This window comes from Lucilia cuprina, chromosome 2 (genome assembly GCF_022045245.1).
Source record: "Lucilia cuprina isolate Lc7/37 chromosome 2, ASM2204524v1, whole genome shotgun sequence".
Classification (NCBI taxonomy): domain Eukaryota; kingdom Metazoa; phylum Arthropoda; class Insecta; order Diptera; family Calliphoridae; genus Lucilia; species Lucilia cuprina.
This window is the reverse complement of record NC_060950.1, coordinates 44802893-44827723: the sequence shown is the minus strand read 5'-3', so window position 1 is coordinate 44827723 and position 24831 is coordinate 44802893. Positions and strand designations below refer to the sequence as shown.

The 24831-nt window shown below is 30.7% G+C and overlaps 2 protein-coding genes across 6 annotated transcripts in view; both read left to right on the top strand.

Moving 5' to 3' along the window:
* Nucleotides 1-5280, top strand: part of LOC124418587 — a 15298-nt gene extending 10018 nt beyond the window's left edge. Inside the window, exon 3 of the mRNA XM_046945314.1 lies at nt 5082-5280. Within this exon, the coding sequence (XP_046801270.1) occupies nt 5082-5280 (199 nt within the window). The remainder of the gene's footprint in view (nt 1-5081) is intronic.
* The window catches only part of LOC111677301 (insulin receptor substrate 1), a 348759-nt gene that overhangs the window by 49568 nt on the left and 274360 nt on the right, over nt 1-24831 (top strand). The gene's annotated exons all lie outside the window — the stretch shown is intronic.

The following is a 24831-nucleotide window of genomic DNA, read 5'->3' as shown; positions in this document are numbered from 1 at the left end:
TAACAGAGCGTGTTGGGGCTGGAAATTCACCTAACAGTGAAATATGTTAAAAAACTTAACATTGGGATAATTTTCAATTTTTAAGGGGATAGGGTCAACGTGGGCGGGCAAACTCTAATAGACTTGGTAGACAGGAGGACCACCAAGACAAATCTATGAACATTATCTCTAACAGAGCGTGCTGGGCTGGAAATTCACTTAACAGTGAAATATATAAAAAAACTTAACATTGAGGGAATTTTCAATTTTTAAGGGGATAGGGTCAACGTGGGCGGGCAAACTCCAATAGATTTAGTAGACAAGAGGACCGCCATTAAAACCCAGTTGACAGTATCTCTAACAAAGCGTGTTGGGGCTGGAAATTCATCTAACAGTGAAATATATTCAAAAACTTAACATTGGGTGAATTTTCATTTTCTTGGGGGATAGGGTCAACGTGGGCGGGCCAACTCTAACAGAATTAGTAGACAAGAGGACCGTCAAGAAAAATCTGTTAACAGCATCTCTAACAGAGCGTGCTGGAGCTGGAAATTCACTTAACAGTGAAATATATAAAAAACTTAACATTGAGGGAATTTTAAATTTTTAAGGGGATAGGGTCAACGTGGGCGGGCAAACTCCAAAAGATTTAGTAGACAAAAGGACCGCCAAGACAAATCTATTAACAGTATCTCTAACAGAACGTGTTGGGGCTGGAAATTGATCTAACCGTGAAATATATTCAAAAATTAACATTGGGTGAATTTTCATTTTCTTTGAGGATAGGGTTAACGTGGGCGGGCAAACTCTAACGGAATTAGTAGACAAGAGGACCGCCAAGACAAATCTATCAACAGTATTTCTAACAGAGCGTGTTGGGGCTGGAAATTCACCTAACAGTGAAATATATTCAAAAACTTAACATTGGGTGAATTTTCATTTTCTTAGGGGATAGGGTCAACGTGAGCGGGCAAACTCTAACAGAATTAGTAGACAAGAGGACCGTCAAGAAAAATTTGTTAACAGTATCTCTAACAGAGCGTGTTGGGGCTGGATATTCACCTAACAGTGAAATATGTTAAAAAACTTAACATTGGAGGTATTTTAAATTTTTAAGGGGATAGGGTCAACGTGGGCGGGCAAACTCTAACAGAATTAGTAGACAAGAGGACCGCAAATACAAATCTATTAACAGTATGTTTAACAGAGCGTGTTGGGGCTGGAAATTCACATAACGTGAAATATGTTAAAAAAATTAACATTGGGGGAATTTTAAATTTTTAAGGGGATAGGGTCAACGAGGGCGGGCAAACTCCAAAAGATTTAGTAGACAAAAGGACCGCCAAGACAAATCTATTAACAGTATCTCTAACAGAGCGTGTTGGGGCTGGAAATTCATCTAACCGTGAAATATATTCAAAAACTTAACATTGGGTGAATTTTCATTTTCTTAAGGGATAGGGTCAACGTGGGCGGGCAAACTTTAACAGAATTAGTAGACAAGAGGACCGTCAAGAAAAATCTGTTAACAGTATCTCTAACAGAGCGTGATGGGCCTGGATATTCACCTAACAGTGAAATATGTTAAAAAACTTAACATTGGGTGAATTTTCATTTTCTTAGGGGATAGGGTCAACGTGGGCGGGCAAACTTTAACAGAATTAGTAGACAAGAGGACCGTCATGAAAAATCTGTTAACAGTATCTCTAACAGAGCGTGTTGGGGCTGGATATTCACTTAACAGTGAAATATGTTAAAAAACTTAACATTGGGGGAATTTTAAATTTTTAAGGGGATAGGGTCAACGTGGGCGGGCAAACTCCAAAAGATTTAGTAGACAAGAGGACCGCCAAGACAAATCTATTAACAGTATCTCTAACAGAGCGTGTTGGGGCTGGAAATTCATCTAACCGTGAAATATATTCAAAAACTTAACATTGGGTGAATTTTCATTTTCTTAAGGGATAGGGTCAACGTGGGCGGGCAAACTTTAACAGAATTAGTAGACAAGAGGACCGTCATGAAAAATCTGTTAACAGTATCTCTAACAGAGCGTGTTGGGGCTGGATATTCACTTAACAGTGAAATATGTTAAAAAACTTAACATTGGGGGAATTTTAAATTTTTAAGGGTATAGGGTCAACGTGGGCGGGCAAACTCTAACAGAATTATTAGACAAGAGGACCGCCAATACAAATCTATTAACAGTATGTTTAACAGAGCGTGTTGGGGCTGGAAATTCACCTAACGTGAAATATGTTAAAAAAATTAACATTGGGGGAATTTTAAATTTTTAAGGGGATAGGGTCAACGTGGGCGGGCAAACTCCAAAAGATTTAGTAGACAAAAGAACCGCCAAGACAAATCTATTAACAGTATCTCTAACAGAGCGTGTTGGGGCTGGAAATTCATCTAACCGTGAAATATATTCAAAAATTAACATTGGGTGAATTTTCATTTTCTTAGAGGATAGGGTCAACGTGGGCGGGCAAACTTTAACAGAATTAGTAGACAAGAGGACCGTCAAGAAAAATCTGTTAACAGTATCTCTAACAGAGCGTGATGGGGCTGGATATTCACCGAACAGTGAAATATGTTAAAAAAATTAACATTGGGGCAATTTTAAATTTTTAGGGGGATAGGGCCAACGTGGGCGGGTAAACTGTAACAGAATTAGTAGACAAGAGGACCGCCAAGACAAATCTATTAACAGTATTTCTAACAGAGCGTGTTGGGGCTGGAAATTCACCTAATAGTGAAATATGTTATAAAATTTAACATTATCGGAATTTTCAATTTTTAAGGGGATAGGGTCAACGTGGGTAGGCAAATTCTAATAGACTTGGTAGACAGGAGGACCGCCAAGACAAATCTATTAACAGTATCTCTAACAGAGCGTGTTGGGGCTGGAAATTCACCTAACAGTGAAATATGTTAAAAAACTTAACATTGGGACAATTTTCAATTTTTAAGGGATAGGGCCAACGTGGGTGGGCAAACTCTAACAGAATTAGTAGACAAGAGGACCGCCAAGACAAATCTATTAACAGTATTTCTAACAGAGCGTGTTGGGGCTGGAAATTCAGCTAACAGTGAAATATGTTATAAAACTTAACATTATTAAACATATAAAAACATAAAACATATAAACATAACATTGTTAAACATATAAAACTTAACATTATCGGAATTTTCAATTTTTAAGGGGAGAGGGTCAACGTGGGCGGGCAAATTCTAATAGACTTGGTAGACAGGAGGACCGCCAAGACAAATCTATTAACAGTATCTCTAACAGAGCGTGTTGGGGCTGGATGTTCACCTAACAGTGAAATATTAGGTATTCTAGAATTAAATTTCCTAAAAAATATATATTTTTTTATATTTTTTCAAACCATAAATTCTGTTATTCCAAAAATCACATCACAATAATGTTCCAGGTATTTGAAATACTATTGAATGCGCTACCTATAACTTTAACTTTCATTTATAAAAAATATAAAATAATTCAGAGAACCGAAATTTTTTCATCGTTGTAGTTGAAAATCAATTTCCTCATATTTAAAATCAAAAAATATCTATTGAGGAAAATTGTCAAAAACAATTTACCTTTTCAATTATTTTCTTTTCCACCTTGAAATCCACAGGAAGATCAAAAAACGATTAATTGCAACACAATTTTACTTTGATCAAACACCCTCTAAGGTTAAATAAGTGTTTAATGGGTATTTTTGTAAATATTCAAACAAAAGGTTTATAAATAGTTGATAAAAGACTGGGATTTTCAAGTAAATGTTTACCAAAAATAAATGTACTCAATTTAAAAATTGGTTAAAATGTCGATTCTCAAAAAGTGATTAAAAATTAATATTTGTAAAAATATATTTGGAGTTTGAAATTTGTTATTGGCCATCTTATAAGAATTAAGAATACATTTTATTGAAGAAATCTATTGAATAGTTCGGGAAATATTTGAGAACATTCAAAACATTTCTTTCTTACTGATTTTTTTTACAAAAAATCATTTATATTAGTTGTATTTTTTCGAGGTACAATGCTAAAAAGTTTTCAAAATATATACACCCTGTGATGGTTTGTAAATTTAACAAGAAAAATAATAAAATATATCCAGCCCCATCACGCTCTGTTAGAGATACTGTTAACAGATTTTTCTTGACGGTCCTCTTGTCTACTAATTCTGTTAAAGTTTGCCCGCCCACGTTGACCCTATCCCCTAAGAAAATGAAAATTCACCCAATGTTAAGTTTTTGAATATATTTCACGGTTAGATGAATTTCCAGCCCCAACACGCTCTGTTGGAGATACTGTTAATAGATTTGTCTTGGCGGTCCTTTTGTCTACTAAATCTTTTGGAGTTTGCCCGCCCACGTTGACCCTATCCCGTTAAAAATTTAAAATTTCACCGATGTTAATTTTTTTAACATATTTCACGTTAGGTGAATTTCCAGCTCCAACACGCTCTGTTAAACATACTGTTGATAGATTTGTATTGGCGGTCCTCTTATCTACTAATTCTGTTAGAGTTTGCCCGCCCACGTTGACCCTATCCCCTTAAAAATTTAAAATTCCCCCAATGTTAAGTTTTTTAACATATTTCACTGTTAGGTGAATATCCAGTCCCAACACGCTCTGTTAGAGATACTGTTAATAGATTTGTCTTGGCGGTCCTCTTGTCTACTAATTCTGTTAGAGTTTGCCCGCCCACGTTGACCATATCCCCCTAAAATTGAAAAATCCCCCAAAGTTAATTTTTTAATTTATTTCACTGTTAGGAAAATTTCCAAAACCAACTCGGTATTTTGTTGGAAAAAAAAATATTTTATTTCGATTTGTCATGTTTATGATTTATTTGTTCCAAAAATATGTAAAAAATAAAAATTTTTGGGCTTACTGCAATTTTGTATGTTTTTAACAGTTTTCTGTTGATTTTTAACAGAGATATGTTAACGTTTACCTGAGCTCTGTTAACTTGTCCGGTACTCCAGACTCATTTAACAGTATTTTAGCAATGTTATGTTAACTTTCAACAAATTCCTGTTAAATTGAATGGTTTGTGTCTAGGGTAATAAATTGTACAATTTATCTTTAATGGCCGAATTTGCGTCAGTTTTTGATCAGAAAATTGGGTGTATCCCTAACTACAAAATTTCGTTACAATTGCGTGAAAATTCCACACCTAGCTACACAAAAGAGCGCCAAATTCCGTACGCATTAACAGAACGAGTTAATAAGGAGCTTGACGAATTGCAAAAAAGGTGGGTTCATCACCAAAGTGGCCAATAGTGACTGGGGTTCTCCCCTAGTAGTTATTCCAGAAGCTGACGGGGGCGTGCGACTTTGCGTAGACTATAAGGTGGGCGTAAATCAAAGGTTAGTAAGTGCACATTATCCAATACGAAAAATAGATCAAATATTCAATAGCCTGAAGGATTCAAAATATTATTGTCGCCTTGATCTTTACAAAGCCTATTTACACGTCCCAGTCGATGATCTTTCATCCGAAATTCAAACTATTTCAACTCATCGAGGCACCTTTAGAATGAATCGCATGTCATTTGGCATCAAAACAGCTCCTGCTGAATTTAATAGAATTATAGATCAAATATTACGTGAAATTCCGAAGACAGAATCATATTTTGATGATATTGTGGTTCATGGTGAATCTTTAGCTGAGTGCAAAGCCAATTTAAAGTCTTGTTTGACTCAATTAAAAAAATACGACCTTCACTTAAACCTTTCAAAATGTACATTCTACAAGGAAGAAATCGAATTTTTGGGTCATACTGTGCAGTACAACAAAGTCCAGAAATCTGTTTCTAAAGTAAAGGCTATTGTTGAGATGCCCCAACCAAAATGTGTGGAGGATGTTCGTCGATTTCTTGGCATGGTGACCTATTATTCTAGATTTATACCCAACGCCTCCACAATAACAACACCGTTACGACTTTTGTTACGTAAAAATGTAAGTTTTAAATGGAATTCTAGCTGCCAAAAGTCATTCAAATTGCTGAAAAAGGAAATTGCTAGTGAGCGTGTGTTAATGCCATTCAATCCTGAGTTAAAAGTTATGCTTGCATGCGACGCTAGTCCCACAGGGATAGCGGGCGTTTTGTCACATGTAGTTAATGGTACGGAAAGGCCGATTGCTTTCGCATCGAGGTCATTAACACCAGCAGAACAGAATTATTCTCAACTTGACCGAGAGGCCTTAGCGATTGTGTTTTCTGTTCAACATTTTCATGAATACCTGTATGGTAGACTTTTTAAGCTTGTAACTGACAACCAGCCATTATCCCGCATTTTCCACCAAAATTCTAAATTACCACAAATGACATCATCGAGACTTCAGAGGTATGCTGCGTTTTTGACTGGCTATAATTATGAAGTTGCTACGAAGAAAAGTGAGGAAAACATCAATGCTGATTGCCTGTCAAGAGCCCCTTTAACTACAAGTATGGATCACATAAATTTTATAGACGATGAAGTGCACACTATTTGTAATTCAACCTTGTTTCAAATAAGTTCATTAGAATTAAATTATAATTCAATTCGAAATGCTACAAATAGAGATTCACAACTTTCAAAAATCATCGCCGAATTACGCCATTAAAATGTTGCCGATACGGAATATACTATTGATTCTGATATTTTATTTAAAGGAAAAAGGGTTATGGTTCCAACTTCACTTCAACAAGCTGTGCTTAATGAACTTCATTATACTCACATTGGTATAACCAAAATGAAGCAACTGGCGAGAAGGTACGTATTCTGGTCTTCAATAAATAAAGATATTGAAAATTTCGTCCGTTCGTGTGCTGCTTGTGCTTCTGTACAGAATAATCCACCAAAAGCTTTTTTGCATCCTTGGGATGAACCACAAGAAAATTGGCAGCGTATTCACATTGACTATGCAGGACCTTACCAAGGGTATCAATTTCTAGTAGTCATTGATTCCAAATCAAAATGGGCAGAAGTTGGCGTATGCTCCTCCGCACCAACTTCTTCTTCAACCATTGAAATGTTATTAAACATTTTCGCCAGAAACGGATATCCAGATGTTATGGTATCGGATAATGCAACCATCTTTAAAAGTGACGAATTTACAAAATTTTGTGGAAATTCTGGCATTTTTCAAAAATTTATTGCCCCTGGACATCCAGCAACAAACGGGTTGGCCGAAAGGAATGTCCAGACTCTTAAGAAGCGCATAGCGGCCATGTCTGACGATTCATCGCCTATTCCCAAAAAGATTCGTGAGATACTTTTTAGATACAGAGCAACACCGCTGCGAAATGGAAAATCACCCTCTGAGCAGTATCTAGGAAGGCAGATTAGAATACAACTTGATGCCTTAAAACCTTTAAAATCCTGCAAAACTTCAAATTCAGGTACACTTTTACATAATTCTTTCACTGCTTGATATATAAACTTGTTGTTAAGCGAATAAAAAAAAGAAATGGCGAAAATCGGGAGATTCTATATATGAGATTCTATATACGAAATTTTTTTTAAATCGGAACTCAAATGAAGAAATAGGATCGTTTTAAAAATTTAACATAGCCGAGGTGTCCTAATTTGAGGACCCCCCGCCGGGCCCCTGGTTGGCCTATAAGGTTCAAATTCAAAACCTAAACTCGACAACACCCCCTCTTTGTGCATACCAAATTTCATTAAAATCGGATTAACCGTTTAGAAGTTACCGAATTATTTCCCTCTTTTTTTCCTATACCACTGTGCTACGCCTACAAACACCGAGCCTACTACAACCACAGATGGAGAACCTAGTGGTTCTAAAATTATACAACAACCGCAAGATCAGCAACCATCTAGTTCAAGAAATACTAAAGCTGAGGCAACTCCAAGCCGACGTACTTCTAGTCGACAAAGGAAACCACCCAGTCATTATAGTGATTATTACCGACACTGATTCCAGATACGAAATTATAAATGTTCCTTTTAACTGGGGGAGAACTGTTATATTTTTCTGTCAGTTGTAGTGTTAATACTTTTGTAAACAAATTAATATGGCAACCACACCATCAAATATCTTTTGACTTTTCTTTTATCGAGTAGTTTTTCGTTATTCTATAAACTGAGCGCCATTTAATAACACCTTAATAAAATGTAGTTTTGAATATTATTAATAAATAGTTATAATAAACAGAAGACGTGCATTATTATATAGATTCGATTACCAAATTACAACATCATTCAACAATACAATAATAGTCATAACAATGTTGTTGGTATTTTCTATGCAAAAGTTCTATACAACTCTTAGGACAATTTTTCATATGTTTTTCGAATGTCGTAAGAAAATTCAGTGTTGTCAATTGTTTATTTCAGCATATAAATTAGAAATTTAATCGATTTTGGCATAAAAAACGATAAGGTTGTAACACAGAATTTACAAATAAACAGCTGTTTACCAAAACAAAAATAAAATTTTATTAAAAACTGATTATTTATTAGTTTAAAATGTGGAATAATGAAAATTATAGAATTTTAAATAAAAAGAAATTAATTTGGTTTATTTTGCTCGTTTAATTAGTTTAATATTATTTGTTTTTTACTTTTGACATTGTTTGTTTTGATTGTTCTTTTTTATTGTGAACATAAACTTATGACTTGTTACAAAAATCTGTTCACAATCACTGTTACTACAAATTAGTAGATACAATATACAACTTGATTGTGAATTGAACAAATAAGTTTGTAAACAGGTAGTAATAATTAGTAGTGTCTATGAAATGATCAATAATGAAGGAAATTATAGGTATTTTAGAAATTTGTAACAGGAATGCAAAAAATTAAGAGGGACATAAAAACATAAAATGTTGTTTTTGTAATTTTACATTGTTAAAGGTTAAAACAACAAAAATGTATGAGTGTATTACATACATATACATGTATATTTTTCATATGCATGTTCATACAGTGAATCAATTAAGTAATTTGCCTATGTAAAATTTTATAAATCTTTTTTTGTTTTGTAAATCGTATAAAATGTAAAATCGTAATATTATTTAACGAAATTTTTGATAAAATGAGAACATATTGTTAATTTTTTAGGTCAATAAAGTATTTTGCTTTTTTAGAGTTTTTTGTTATTTTTTCAATATTGCTGCATTATTTTATAAAATTTCATATTTTTATTACTCCTATACATTAGAATAACATTTTTAGATATTTTAGTAGTAGAACGACTCTTCTTGGACATTTCATAACTGATTTATTATCCCATATACCTATAAGAATTTATCAATAGTTGACTTAATATGAAATCTATCGTTTCTTTGATTAAATTTCGAAAATAATAAGTAATCTTGAATTGGATACATGATACATTAGATAATCAATGGATTTGCGCCTAGAAAAAATGTTTAGTCAGGTATATCTATATATTATAACAAAAATAATCTAGGTTTTTGAACATTTTGTATTGATAAAAACTACATTCCGGAAACCCCATTATACTGGGGAGTACTGTGTAAATTTTATTTAGAATTGTAGAATATTGATACTTATTCAATAAATCTAACACTAATACCATCCTAGCCACTCTGAGTATGGGGCCATCACCATATACAATTATAAAACTATTACATGAATAAATCCTGATTTTCAACCTCATATTTTAAATGCTTTATTTTATGAATAAGATACAGTAGGCGTATTAGGATCTGAATAGTTATTCTTGATTTGGGTTCTAAATATTTTAAGTATACATATAGCTGAAAATTTTTGCTTTTGTTGACCTTAGGGTATGATAACCACCTATATTTTAAAATATCTAAATTAGGTATTTTTCCTGTACTACACGACAGTTTACTTTACATTGGTTCCAAGCATCCTAAGGTCTGTTTAGTGGTCTAAATTAAAACATAGTGTTCCTCCTAGTTCGTATATGGATTTTGGAGAAGATAAATCAGGAGTCCAATGGTTTTCCATGGATACAAGTCTCCTCCCTTTGGCAGTTAAAGATTTTGAAGCACCACTCAGTTCGCTTTTTCTAATAATTCTTTGGATCATTTCATCAATTACACTATTTAATATTTTTTAATGTTATTCATAAAGCATCTCATAATTATATTTCATTGATTTACACTTGTTCTAAAATCACATTTTTACACAATGAGGATATGATTTTTGCAAATTACGATTGAAAAAACTTTTTACAATAAAACAATAAATTCCAAAAAGGAATTAAAACATAATTTGAAAAACCCAACAAAATTAACCGAAATTCTCAATATGCATAATACTTTTTTGACATGCAATTTCTTATGAAGAATAATAAAATGCAGCAACAAATGCACCAAAAATTGTATTTTAATATTTTTTATTGGTTTTCCCATTTTACACAATTTCTATTTTTAATTGGAAAACATTAATTTACTTTTTATATATTTTTCCAATTTTATTTATGAATAAAAATCTAAATTCTCTTAGAAAAGGTAGGCAAAAAACTTAGTTGATACAGTGTATGTGAAAATGTACGTGTGAAGCAATAACAAAAAACACACTCGTATAACAGTACTTCTCTTTCCTACTTTACCGTTTTACGCACATTCCTACACGGTGGTTTACGCAAGGTCTTTTTATTAATAGCTATGTATATTTTTCTTCGCGCCTGTTCATTCATTATTGTTCAAGATCATTGTGAGTATGTAATAATAAAATATCCATACATACATATATATACCAGATATAAATATACATATTTATGTAAGTATGTATGAAAAAATAACAAAAAACATAAAAATGACCTGTAAAATGACGCACATTCCATAACGGTGGATTACGCTAGGTCGTTTTTTTGCTTTACCTTTGAATTGATGGTGGGAAGAAGATATGTAGATATGTACATGTGATGCAAAAACACATTCCTTATAAAAATGACCTGTAGTAGTGCTTCTCTTTCCTACTTTATCATTTTACGGGCATTGCTTAACGATGGTTTACGCAAGATCCTTTTTTGCTTTACTTAAATTAGAGGTTGAGAGAAGAGGAAAGAAATATCATTATTATTTAGTCTCTCTCATGTAAATTCAAAAGGTTGGCAATGTCATATGCAAATTTATTAACACCTACATATATGTTTCTTCGCGCCTGTTCATTCATTATTGTAAGATAATTGCGAGTATGTAATAATAATTTATAGAAATGTGACATATGTATATTAGAGTGCTCCAAGCTTGTATGAAGAAAAAAAATTTTATCCTTCAGGCCGTCCCTCCACTAGAATTGTTCTATGGGTTATAAAAATAAGTCGTGCAAAAAATTAGGTCAATAGGATTACGTTAACTGGTGCCGCAACGGATCTGAAGTTTGAAGATGCATTTACAAGGGGAAAATATGCAATTTTTTCAGTTTTCACAAAAGTTTTGTCATTAAACAATTTGTTTTGCATTTTATTATCAAAGAATCGTAATGTACACAGAATTAGCGTTACAAAAAGATAAAAGACACAAAAATTGGTTTAAAAATGTAAATGTTATTAAAAATTCCCCAGGCCATTATCGTGTCTCAGAGCACTTGAATTCGAAATGTGATAAAAATATAAACATATTTTTGAAAATATTCTAATAAAATAATTGTGTTACTTAAAATACATCTGTAGTTACTTGAATATGAGTTTTTGTTCTTATAGAATAACGTAAACCTGTTCTCAGCTATGGTCGAAAAATTTTGATATTTTTAACGGTCGTTTCAAAATTCAAATTTTAGTTTTTTTGATACCTTGTTAAACAAATTTCAATATTTTTGGGAGAACTCATAGGGATTTATGGACAACAGATTAGGGAATAAAACAGTAAAAAAATTAGGTCAATACCTCTTATAGTTTGCCTGTACCTGCAATTTGAATTCATCGGATTTCGAGAAAAACATATAATATTTTGAAAAATTATCCTTTTTATTATATTGTTGTGTATTTTAAATGGAACCTTTTGTAAATTTATTAGTCTACATATTTCTAAATAAAAATCAAGAGTTTCATACAATTTGGACGCCATCAACCCACAAACTTTAAAGGTCAAATTTTGTAATATTTGCAATTTTTGATGGCAACTTGTCCAAATTGTTTCTATTTTTAGGTAGATTATCATAAAACTTAAGAAATTTATTTATTAGCAACCGATATTTACAACAATAGTGAAAAAAATAAATTAACCCTTAAACGGGCTTGGGATCAAAATGACCCCGATGTTTTAAAAAACATGCCAATTTGGACATATTTCAATAAAACCCGTTTGCAATCCCATTAATTCAGCTTAAAAAAATTAGGCATTAAACCTTTTTGAATATGGTGCCAATTTGAACCATAATACCTTTTGTAATCGATTTAAATTTGCTATTAAAAACTTAAGATATCATAATTTATATTTGTGATATAATTTTCCAGTTTTAGTTTTATTTTAAAATATTTAATGCAAATAATATTTAAATACATTTTTTAGATTTCATTATTTTTGTTTATATATATTATATTTTTTATAATACCCAATTGTTTTTTTTTATTAATTTGCTGAATTAATGGGATTGCAAACGGGTTTTATTGAAATATGTCCAAATTGGCATGTTTTTAAAACATCGGGGTCATTTTGATCCCAAGGCCGTTAAGGATTAACTTATTTTTTTCACTATTATTGTAAATATCGGTTGTTAATAAATAAATTTCTTAAGTTTTGTGATAATCTACCTAAAAATAGAAACAATTTCGACTAGTTTCCATCAAAAATTGCAAATATTACAAAATTTGACCTTTAAAGTTTATGGGTTAATGGCGTCCAAAATGTATGAAACTCTTGATTTTTATTTAGAAATATGTGGACTAATAAATTTACAAAAGGTTCCATTTAAAATACACAACTATATAATAAAAAGGCTAATTTTGCAAAATATTACATAAAAATGTGTTTTTCTTGAAATTCGCTGAATTCAAATTGCAGGTACAGGCAAACTATAAGAGGTATTGACCTAATTTTTTACTGTTTTATTCCCTAATCTGTTGTCCATAAATCCCTATGAGTTCTCCCAAAAATATTGAAATTTGTCTAACAAAGTATCAAAAAAACTATAATTTGAATTTTGAAATGACCGTTAAAAATATCAAAATTTTTTGAACATAGCTGAGAACAGGTTTACGTTATTCTATAAGGACAAAAACTCATATTCAAGTAAATATATATGTATTTTAAGTAACACAATTGTTTTATTAGAATATTTTCAAAAATGTGTTTATATTTTTATCACATTTTGAATTCAAGTGCTCTGAGACACGATAATGGCCTGGGGTATTTTTAATAACTTTTACATTTTTCAGCCAATTTTTCTTATCTTTTTGTAACGCTAATTCTGTGTACATTACGATTCTTTGACAATAAAATACAAAACAAATTATTTAATGACAAAACTTTTGTGAAAACTGAATAAAATGCATATTTTCCCCTTGTAAATGCATCTTCAAACTTCAGATCCGTTGCGGCACCAGTTAACGTAATTATATTACCTTTTACAATAAATACAAATACATACATTTTAATACTCCACAAAAAATTATAAATTTAATAAATACATACATTCAGTAATTCAATTCAAAAAATTTCTAATTTAAATTTGGTTATTTCATGCATACATTACTTTCATTATATACATACATATAAACGTTTTCAATTATTTTCTAAATAAAATTTGGTTATATCTTGCATACATTTTTCACATTTTATAATATTTCAAGTTCAACATGAAATGTTAAATTTTAGACCATAAGTCATTTCCTATAGTAAAAAATATTTAAGTTTGATAGTAAAAATGTTGTAACCTGATAGTCTCGACTTTCGTTTTGTTTCGTGTTTTCGTCGGCACATATATGCTCTGCTTGCGTACATTTCATGTTCGTATATTACTGCTTGCATGGCTTCAATATTGTAGGCAAGCCATATTAAATATAATGGGTATTATAAATATGTTAGCGAGTTGATGCATAATATATTCTATGTGAAAACATTTTTTATTTGTCTGTAAGCTGTAATATGCAATAGCTTGTATGGGTAAATATTTTTAGCAAAAATACTAGAAATATTTCGAATGGGAGCAATTAAATATATTATATTCATAAAATATATTTATATATTAATATTACATACGTATGCATAGGAGAAAATATGCATTTTGGTTACTAATATATTAGTAATTTTAATCATTGGTATAAATTACTAAGTGCCGGTCCACAATAGAAAACTTCTTTTGGGTAACTGTTAATTTTGCGTGAGAGAGAAAGAGAAGAAAATGTCATTCTTTTTTTGCGGTACGGAGTTTCGCGTACTCGGAAACTTGTTTTGTTATTCTTCAACAAATCAGTGCAATTAATACGTAATTTTTGAAATGTATACGCTAAAAATTACAAATGTTTTGAGACCTATTTCTAAAAAAAGCTAAATTCATTTTGTAATCCTCGTAATAAGCTCAAAATTGTGGAATTTTTAACACCCATTTAAAAAATTGGAGATATTTATTTTTCACAAATTATACTGAGGTCAGGATTTTCAATCGCTGGTAGGGAACTGAGGACCATTCCAAGAAAATATTTTTTAATTTAATTTAATTCCTTAAAAGGCTGTGGACATTATAATGACAAACTCTTGACTAGCTTTTACTTTTTGTTAATTATTTCAATTCATTTAGAGTAGAAATACAGAAATTTGGTGCGGATTTCTTCAACGAATTAAGTTGTCAAAACTCAATATAAAAAAATATCAGTCTCCGCAGCCGCAATATTGTATTTCTACTCTTATTCGGAATGAAAATTATACAATAACTATTAAGATGTCGTTATTCTACAATCATTATTGTAGCTCTACTCAGTAAAGCTAAATAAAATTTAAGACCCAGTAGAAAACAACAATAATGTTATATTAACTACTGCCTCCTTTAAAATCAAGTCGTATCGGCTTGAAGATTATTTGTTTAAACTTTTATCGAGATTATCGAAGTTAAAACAACCATTTGGTTGTTAATAAAAAATAAGAGTTGGGTCACCCATGGGACCCAACTCACTTTTTGTTAATTAAATTAAACACCGATTCATAATTTCATTAAGCAATCTTTATTCCGTTCGCGTCCTAGAATTGAACTGAACTGATAATTTGAATAACAATTATTATAAACTTAATTTAAGGCTAAAATATGCTTACTAATAATTAATTAAAATATGCTTACACACTAAATTATCCACACGCGCATAATTGGTGGTATCCGGTTGCATCTAACAATAAATGCTGAATCGCATTTGTGTCATGCGCGTGTTGCAATATGTTTAACCTGTTGGGGGCCAGAAGGTTGTTAACTTCGATTTTATCTCTTTTCTGTTTCTGTTAGCCAGCCAGCCATTATAAATGTTTGAAAGTGTTTTTATATTTCTTTATAAATATTAGTTAATTTTAAGAAATTAATAATAGTTTTGATGTTGTTATGTAGGTTTTAAAGAAATAGAACAGGATACAAGTTGAACATATAGTTACGATTTGAATTGAATGTAGTACAATAGATTAGTATAAGTTTAATGGATATTGTTCCAGTTCTGCATTGATTAGAAATATGATGATATATTAAATATATTTTAGTTATTAATGTATACCCTAGCCTAAGTCCTATAAGGTATTTTCTGATATTAATTATTTCATGATTAATCTCTTTATATCAAAGTGATGTCTAAGACCACCACATAGGTCTAAAAATATGCATTTTATGGCTAAAACTCAAATCGCGCAATTTCTTTTTTAGTACTGCAGTGTTGAAGTAAAAATTTGAAAGATTCTAAAATGGACTTTTGTTTTATTGGAAAATCTACTACACATTAGACCACTATAAAACAAAAGTAAAATATTTTTCATAAATCTAAAAAATATTTTGTTTAACATATTACTTATTAAAACAAGTAGGAAAGTATAAAGAAACTTTTATGTTGAATATTACCATAATTCCAAAATAATTAAGCAATTTATTGAAAAAAAATTTCTAAATGCGGCTTTATATAGGTCAAATATGGGCCTAACCCAGGTAATTTTGGGAAAATGATATATTTTTAAATAACATTTAGTTTTGTTGAGTTTCATTGCAATACAAGTCAATTTTAGACGTTTAAGACATTTTTGAAGGGGGTTTATATGGGGGCTAGGGGCAATAGGGCCGATCCTTACGTGTCATTTATACTTATATAAAACTTATTTGTGCCAATTTTTAGGGAGATAATAGAATATTTGACGTAATTATGACATAAAAAGTTCAAATCGGGAGGTACGGTTGTATGGGGGCTAGGTGAAATAATGGACCGATTTCAACCATTTGCAATAGGCTTCGCCCCTGTGCCAAAAACATGCTTGGTCCAAAATTCATCAAATTATCTTGAAAATTGCGGCCTGTACCTTGCGCACAAGGTTTACATGGACAGCCAGCCAGACAGACGGACGGACATGTCTTAATCGACTCAAAGAATGATTCTGAATCGATCGGTATACTTTAAGGTGGGTATTGGACCAATATTTTACAAACATTAGCACTATAGTGGTGTTACAAACCCTTCCCACTATGGTGGTGTAGGATATAAAAAGTATGGCTTATGTACAAAATATATGAGATATATTTTATTCATTAAAAAATTATTTGACTCGAATTTGTATATAGATTTCAATAAGAAATAAAACAAAATATTTTAAAGTGTTAAAGAAAATATTAAAAATCGAAATTAGTCAGATTTGTTGGGAAATATTTGTAAATATTTTTACAGACTTACATTAAGAATAAAACAAAGCGGTTAAAAGTGTTGAGAAAAATATAAAAAAAACAATTTACATAAATATGTTGGGAAATATTTGCCATCAAAAATTTTGAATAAATTTTGCGCGTTTAGTTAAAAATTTACATTATTTAAAAACAGTATGATTTGAATTAGTTTATAGAACTTTATTAAGAATAAAACATAAATGGTTTATGTGTTGAGAAAAATATAAAAAGCCAAAATTAGACCAATATGCTGGGAAATATTTGATACCAATTGGTTTTAATATATCTTGCCGATTTAGTTAAAAATTTACGTTATTGAAAAAATATGATCAGAATTTGTTTGATTAAGAATATAACAGAAATGGTTAAAATATTGAGAAAAATATAAAATACCAATATTAGACCAATCTGTTAAGAAATATTTGCCATCAATTATATTTAACATAAGCTGCCCGTTTAGTTAAAAGTTTAAATTAAAAAAAAAAATTGTCTGAATTTTTTTTTAAGATTTCAATTACTAATAAAACAATTTTTTTTAAAGTGTTGAGAAAAATATATAAACCAGAAATTACGCCATAATATTGTTAAATTTTTAAAATAAATTTATTTCGCAATAAGTTACCCGTTTAATTAAATTTCAATTACTAATAAAACAATTTTTTTAAAGTGTTGAGAAAAATATATAAACCAGAAATTAGGCCATAATATTTTTATGGTTAGAAGTGTTGAGAAAAATAAAACAATTTGTTGGGAAACATTTGACATTAATTAATTTTAACAAAACCTGCCCTTTTAATTACAAATGCTGTTTTTAAAGCTTATTTTTGCTTAAAATTTTTTCAAAAATACTTTCAACTGGTCACGTGAAAATTTATGTAAACCTATCACAAATATTTCCCTTTGGAGATCATAATATGATTCTTGTAGGTTGTCATAAGTTAACATATTATTGTTCTTTAATTTACCATTATATTATCCCCATTAATAACATCAAATATTTAAGGGAATCATTTTGTTACCAACAAAAAATAATTTTAATTAAAATAACAATAAATCAAAATTACAATTTTCCATCAGACAGTATAAATTGAAGAATATCCTAGAAAAATCAATATGATTTTAATTACGTAATTTATACGTACATTATTACTTATATATATTGATGGAAGATCTAATAACATTTGTAATGTCGATAACCGATACCTGGTTAAGTGGTACTTCTGCTAAAAATTGAATAAAGGTGATCAAACGGTGTTGAGTCTGTTATACGATTCTTTTGTTCATTCAAAATTAGAATTACTTGTTGACTATGGATATAAAAAAAATATATTTTGTGACATTTCACAAAAAAGATATGTTTACAACAATTAAAAAGAAAAATTATAAAATATGTAAAAATTCAATTAGTTTTTTATTTTAATTTCAATTACTTGTTTCTTACACTTCTTTAATCTTCAAGTTCTTATTATCAAATGACGCTCTGTGGCGTTTTAGACAGAAAAATGGCATATTCAACAATGATGTTGTACCTTCAAAAATTAAATGATTCGTATAAATATTAAAAGTTTAATATTGAAAATACATAGAAACAGTAAGCAATACATGTTTGAACTTCAACTTTTTTTGTTTTAACAATGACGTCACAGTAAAAATGTCAATTAAACTCAAATATACATCAAATGTTTTTCTTCAAATAAGAAAAGATGAACTTTTAAGTATATTTAACTAAACAAATGAAAGGAATAGGAAACGCAATCGCTATTCTAAATTCACATTTATACTTACCTTTAATAACATATATTTTTTTATTTAATTTTTATTTTTAATATTAAATTATTTTGAGAACATACACACTGTTTACTCTTTAAAAAAGTAAATTTTAATTATAATATGTTTACAAATTTGAAAAATAAATTAATTTTTATAGGAATAATTTCAAATGTTTGGAAGAAAAATAAAAAAATTTCATTAATGTAATTTTATAATATATGTTAAATATATAAATAAAATAAAACCTTAATTTATAGGCTTTTTGTAATAGTCATATGAGACATTTAGGAATATATTTTGATCGCAATGACAATGTACAACCATGTTTTTTCTTTGCGTGCTGTAAGAAATATTGTAAGAATCTTTAAAAGCGTCAGTAAAAATTACTGATAAGAACTTGCGGTTTTTTTTTAAAGAGACTTCGATGTATATTTGAGTTAAGAGAATTAACTAGAAACAGCCATGGAGGTTTGGTAGGAGTTGCATAATTTACATAAGGCTTGGTCAGAAGTTTATTATCACTGGCTATTGAAATTTTTTCCAATATAGAAGGAGTTCTGTTTGAGATAGATTCAATAGAAATATTAAGGTATATTTCGTAGATAGGGGAGTTGTAACAGCTAAAACTATATAATAATCTAGTTAGGAGGTTTTACATCAACGTCCAGGCCAAAAAATTTTTACCGGGAACGGCGTAAAAAGACCGCAGTATACTGGGATGAGTACACAGTGCAACACGAAAAAAATAACTATATACGGACACCACTATATGATAAAAGACCAAAATAAGGAGACCCGTGTCTTCCAGTTTTGCCCAAAGTCATGCACTTTTTTGTTATAGGTCCCCAAAGATTTGGGGGCTAGGTGTCATTTTAGAAAAAAGTGAGCATTTTCTGAGTCTCATATCTTACAAACCGTTCGGAATTTTGATTTACTCTCTGAGGAAATGTTGTTGCTCTTATCACAAAGAACCAAAATTGTGAACATATAAAGAAAAAAACGTTATCTTCATGATCAGAATCTTCAAAAATTAAATTTGTTTTAAATTATTTTCCTTTTTCAGACCTATAAGTAGCAAACCGTTTAAATTTTAAGAAAACAGTTAACTACAAAAATGTACCAAAGATCTCAATAAACAACTTTCTAGAACATATGAACTTCTTAGGAATGATAGGTAAATCGTGCTTCAATGAACTAAATACGGGAAAAATAAAAACCATTTTTTTCTCACGAGAAAATAACATTGTAAACATAAATTCTTAATTAAAATATAAAAAAGATAAATACGCTAATTAAATACATACTTATATATATTTTTATACCCTTCACCTTCGTGAGAAGGCTATATATAAGTTTGTCATTCCGTTTGTAATTTCTATAATATAATTTTCCGACCCTATAAAGTATATATATTCTTGATCCTTATAGATAGCGGAGTCGATTAAGCCATGTCCGTCTGTCTGTCTGTCCGTCTGTCTGTCTGTTGAAATCAGTTTTTAGAGGACCCCAGATATCGGCGAGATCCGAATCTTCAATAATTCTATTAGACATTCTTTCCTGAAGATCGCTATTTAAAATCAGCAAAATTGGTCGGTAAATAACGGAGATATGAGCAAAAATCCGAGACAACCTCTGAAAATTTCATCAAAAAATTGTTAAAAAAGCAACAAAAACACTGTACATAGAAAAAGATGTACACGTGTGTGTGTACAAAAACATACAAAAAATACACAGCAAAAAAATATGATTTGCATTTTTTGTTAAAATAAAATAATTATCCCTTTTGTTTTGCAAATATATTTTTTAATGAATAGAAAAAAGTATTTAAAACGTTTTCAATTATATGAGAGTAGATTGTGAGTTATTGTACAATAATTTTTATGCGAATAATATAAGTTTGAAATTTAAAACTAACACAATTTTTTTCCAAGTGCTTTTTGAAACAATTTTTTTTACGATAAACAAAAACAAAATCTACGTCTCGTCAATGTTTACCAGCAATGAATCAGAGGTCGAAGTCGAGCGGCTTTGAGTCGGAACTTAGCCGCCGCCAAACTATATTTAGGTGCTTGAGCCGCCGCCGAAACATTCGGCTTAAATCGACTCAAATTTTTTTAATGTTTTTATTAACTAGACTGTAAGATCAATTATGTTTAAAATAAACTATTGTAAAGGGTATATAAGATTCGGCACAGCCGAATATAGCACTCTTACTTGTTAATATTAAAAATACACTAAAACCAAATAAATTGTCGTTTTCGTTAATGCAATAATTAACAATAACAAATTGTAGCAAAACAAAAAGTCTAAAAAAACAAAAAAAAAAATATTAACAACAAAACCTTAAATAAAGTGTAGTGTTGTGTTATTGTGCATGAGTTTCTCTAACTCTCCAATAAGTGAAAGGAGGCTCAGTAGTAATGGAAAAAATGCATACTTTGTCATGAGCTCTCCATACAACAACAGCAATAATTATGATCCAAAAAATCATAAAAATTATTTAAGTGTAAAACAACAACAAACGAGAGATCTCCTCTCTCAAGTGCGCCAAAACAAGAAAATTGTGAGGAAGACAACGCAGAAGAAAAAATAGGAAAACAAACAACTGATACAATGGTTGATGAAAATAGTAATGCTAATGTAAACAATATCACAAATAGTATCAATAACAATATTAATACTATAAAAACCATTAATTATAAGGAAGATCACTCAAGCCCAATGTCAAAGAATACTGGTGCCATACCAAAAAAACAAGCCAAATACATTGAGCTCGCATAAAACGGAAAAGATCCAAACTGGAATGGACCGTTATGTCACTTATACAAAACGTAAGTCCAGCCCTAGGACTTCAAAAATTGGAACCAAATCCAAAACAGGCGAAAACAAATTCGGTAAGTCAAAATCGTTTTGCACTCCTTGACAATCAGGAAAGTGAAAAAGCACCATCCATGCCTCTAAAAGACCACAAACCACCTCCCCTCTATTTGCGCGAACCTACCACAAATCTATTGGTTAATAAGTTGTCCCAACTTGTAGGCAAAGAAAATTTCCATGTAGTCTCCCTACGCAAAGGAAACATTCAGGAAACAAAAATACAGACATGTTCAGAAAAGTCTTTTAGAACAATAGTTGATAGTTTTGATTCTGAGAAAAGAAATTATTACACATATCAACTAAAAAGTGCAAAGGGTTTGGCAGTAGTTATCAAAGGTGTAGATAGTTCTGTACCAAATAATGACATTAAAAATGCGCTAGAGACTGAAGGTTATGAAGTGAAGTCCATTCACAATATATTTAACAAGGACAAAATTCCTCAACCAATGTTTAGAGTTGAAATTACTTTTAACTCTTCACAATTGAAGAAAAAGGGTGATACTCATCTCATATATAGTTTAAGATATCTTCTTAATCGGAAAATAACTGTAGAGGAACCCATTAAACGCAGAGTCCTCCTCAATGCCAAAATTGCCAAGAGTTCGGTCACACCAGAACTTTCTGCAAATTACCACCTGTTTGTGTGAGATGCGTAGACATCCATAAAAGCCAATATTGTCCCCACCCAAAAACAGATAACAAAAAAAGAAAATGCAGTAACTGTGGTCAAAATCACAATGCTAACTACCGCGGATGTCCAGTATATATACACATGCAACAATTAAATAAGGCAGAGTTACAATATCTTCAATATATTGTCCTCCTAGGTATAATATTAATCGAGAGCAGTTTCTCAATTACAACTCTTGGACCAAGATTCATAGCAGCTGGTGATTATAATGCAAAACATACATTTTGGGGCTCACGCCTCATTACTCCCAAAGGCAGACAATTGCTAGAAGCAATATCAAAAACAAACTTATTTCTGTGATCCCTTCACTGGACCTCTCGTCAGACCATTCGCCTACAGTTTTAACGTTATTAGAAACCCCAAATAAATTGGAAAACTATTATATATATATATATTATATATATATATATATATATTATATATATATATATATAATATATATATATATATATATATATATATATATATAGTTTAAGATATCTTCTTATTTAACAAGGAAAGCTGTATATATATATATATATATATATATATTATATATATATATATATATATATATATATTATATATATATATATATATATATTATATATATATATATATATATATATTATATATATATATATATATATATTATATATATATATATATATATATATATTATATATATATATATATATATATATATATATATATATATATATATTATATATTGTCCCAGTCACCTTGGGATACTACAAAAATTCGAAATGTCCTAGGAACATTGACTCGGGCGTCAATTTCAACAATCGCGATCTCCAAACATAAAGGTTAAACTTAATCAGTGCCAAAGAAGACTTCACATCGCCTTAAAAAATAATAAGGAATCTAATCTGAGAAATTATTTCAAAAACTTAAACCCTACTAAGAAGACAGAATAGTCTCTGGAAAGCTGTTAAACATATGCAATGCCTTATTGCACATGAGTCACCCATACGCCTCCAGAATGGTCTATGGGCAAAAAATACGTTAGAAAAACTTGAAGAATTCGCCAATCACTTGGAGAATGTGTTTACTGAAAATGATACAGATTCTTCTATTAGTGATAACATTATAAATAATGTAGTTCCACGCCCAATAAAATTCCAGTTATCTACCGTGAAGACGACAACCAAAGGTCTAAAGGCAGGAAAATCTCCTGGTATAGATAAAATTACTACCACGATGATAAGTAACCTGCCCAATTCAGCACTGAGAATTATTTTATTCATCTTTAACTCGATGCTACATATTGGATATTTCCCTATCTCATGGAAAGTATCCGAAATTGTTATGGTACCAAAACCGGGAAAAGATGTCACTCAAGTGACATCATACCGTCCCATTAGCCTGTTGTCTATATTCTCAAAACTTTTGAAAAGTTATTGCTTGAAAGCCTTATACTACACCTTAACTATAATTGCATTATTCCTGACCATCAGTTTGGTTTCAGAAGAAAGCACTATCGAACAGGTACATTGAATAACTACTCTTATTCGGAAGGCCTTCGAGAGCAAGCAATATTGCTCAGCATTATTCATAAATATTTCTCAAGCTTTCAATAAAGTCTGGCACGATGGACTAATACACAAAATTATCACATTACTGCTTAAAAAATTATCACAAACTGCTTAAAAATTATATATATGAAAGATATTTTCTAATCAGATCTAAAGAAGTGATCTCCTCACGTCGAAAAATATCTGCAGGAGTACCCCAGGGGAGTATTCTAGGTCCGTTCCTATATATTTTATATACTGCAGATATGCCAACGAGCGCACTGACTCACACATCTACATTTGCGGATGATACCGCTTTTGTAAACATACATGATAACCCTTCAATAGCTTCTGAACAACTCCAGCTTCACATCGGCGAATTGGAAAAGTGGCTGGACAAATGGAAAGTAAAGGTCAATGCAACAAAATGTACTCACGTTACATTTACTTTAAGACGAGAAAATTGTCCTCCCGTACATATAAACAATATAAAAATTCCTGAACAAAGCCATGTGAGATATCTTGGTATCCACCTTGATCGCCGCTTAACATGGGCTCACCACATTGAAGCCAAGGTTACACAAATAAAATTAAAGTCAGCTCAAATGTACTGGCTAATTGGACCACGGTCAGCTCTAGACTTGGAATACAAAGTGCTTTTGTACAAAACAGTTATAAAACCGATATGACTATACGGCATTCAACTGTGGGGAACAGCCTCCTCATCTAATGTTGAAAAATTACAAAGAAAGCAGTCAGCACTGTTAAGGTCAATAACAGGTGCTCCGTGGTACATTCGCAATAGTAATATTCATAGGGATCTCAATGTCCCCATAATACGCGAGGAGATCAAATTCTCTTGTTAACCTACTTGTCGAAACTAATGGATCACCCAAATCCCCTTGCCAGGGAGTTGCTGTCATTTGAGGGTCATAGACGACTGAGAAGAACGGAAACATTGGATTTTAATCAAATTATCGAGAACTTTGGTTGAAATTGCATTGGCAATAACAACGTTAGTTATAATTTAGGTTAAGATTTTAATACTTATTGTAAATTTCTATATAAGAAAGATTCAATAAAGAATAAATAAAATAAAAAAAAATTATTTTTGCGATTCTGATCATGAAGATAATTTTTTGACTTTATATTTTTACAATTTTGGTTCTTTGTGATAAGAGCAACAACATTTCCTCA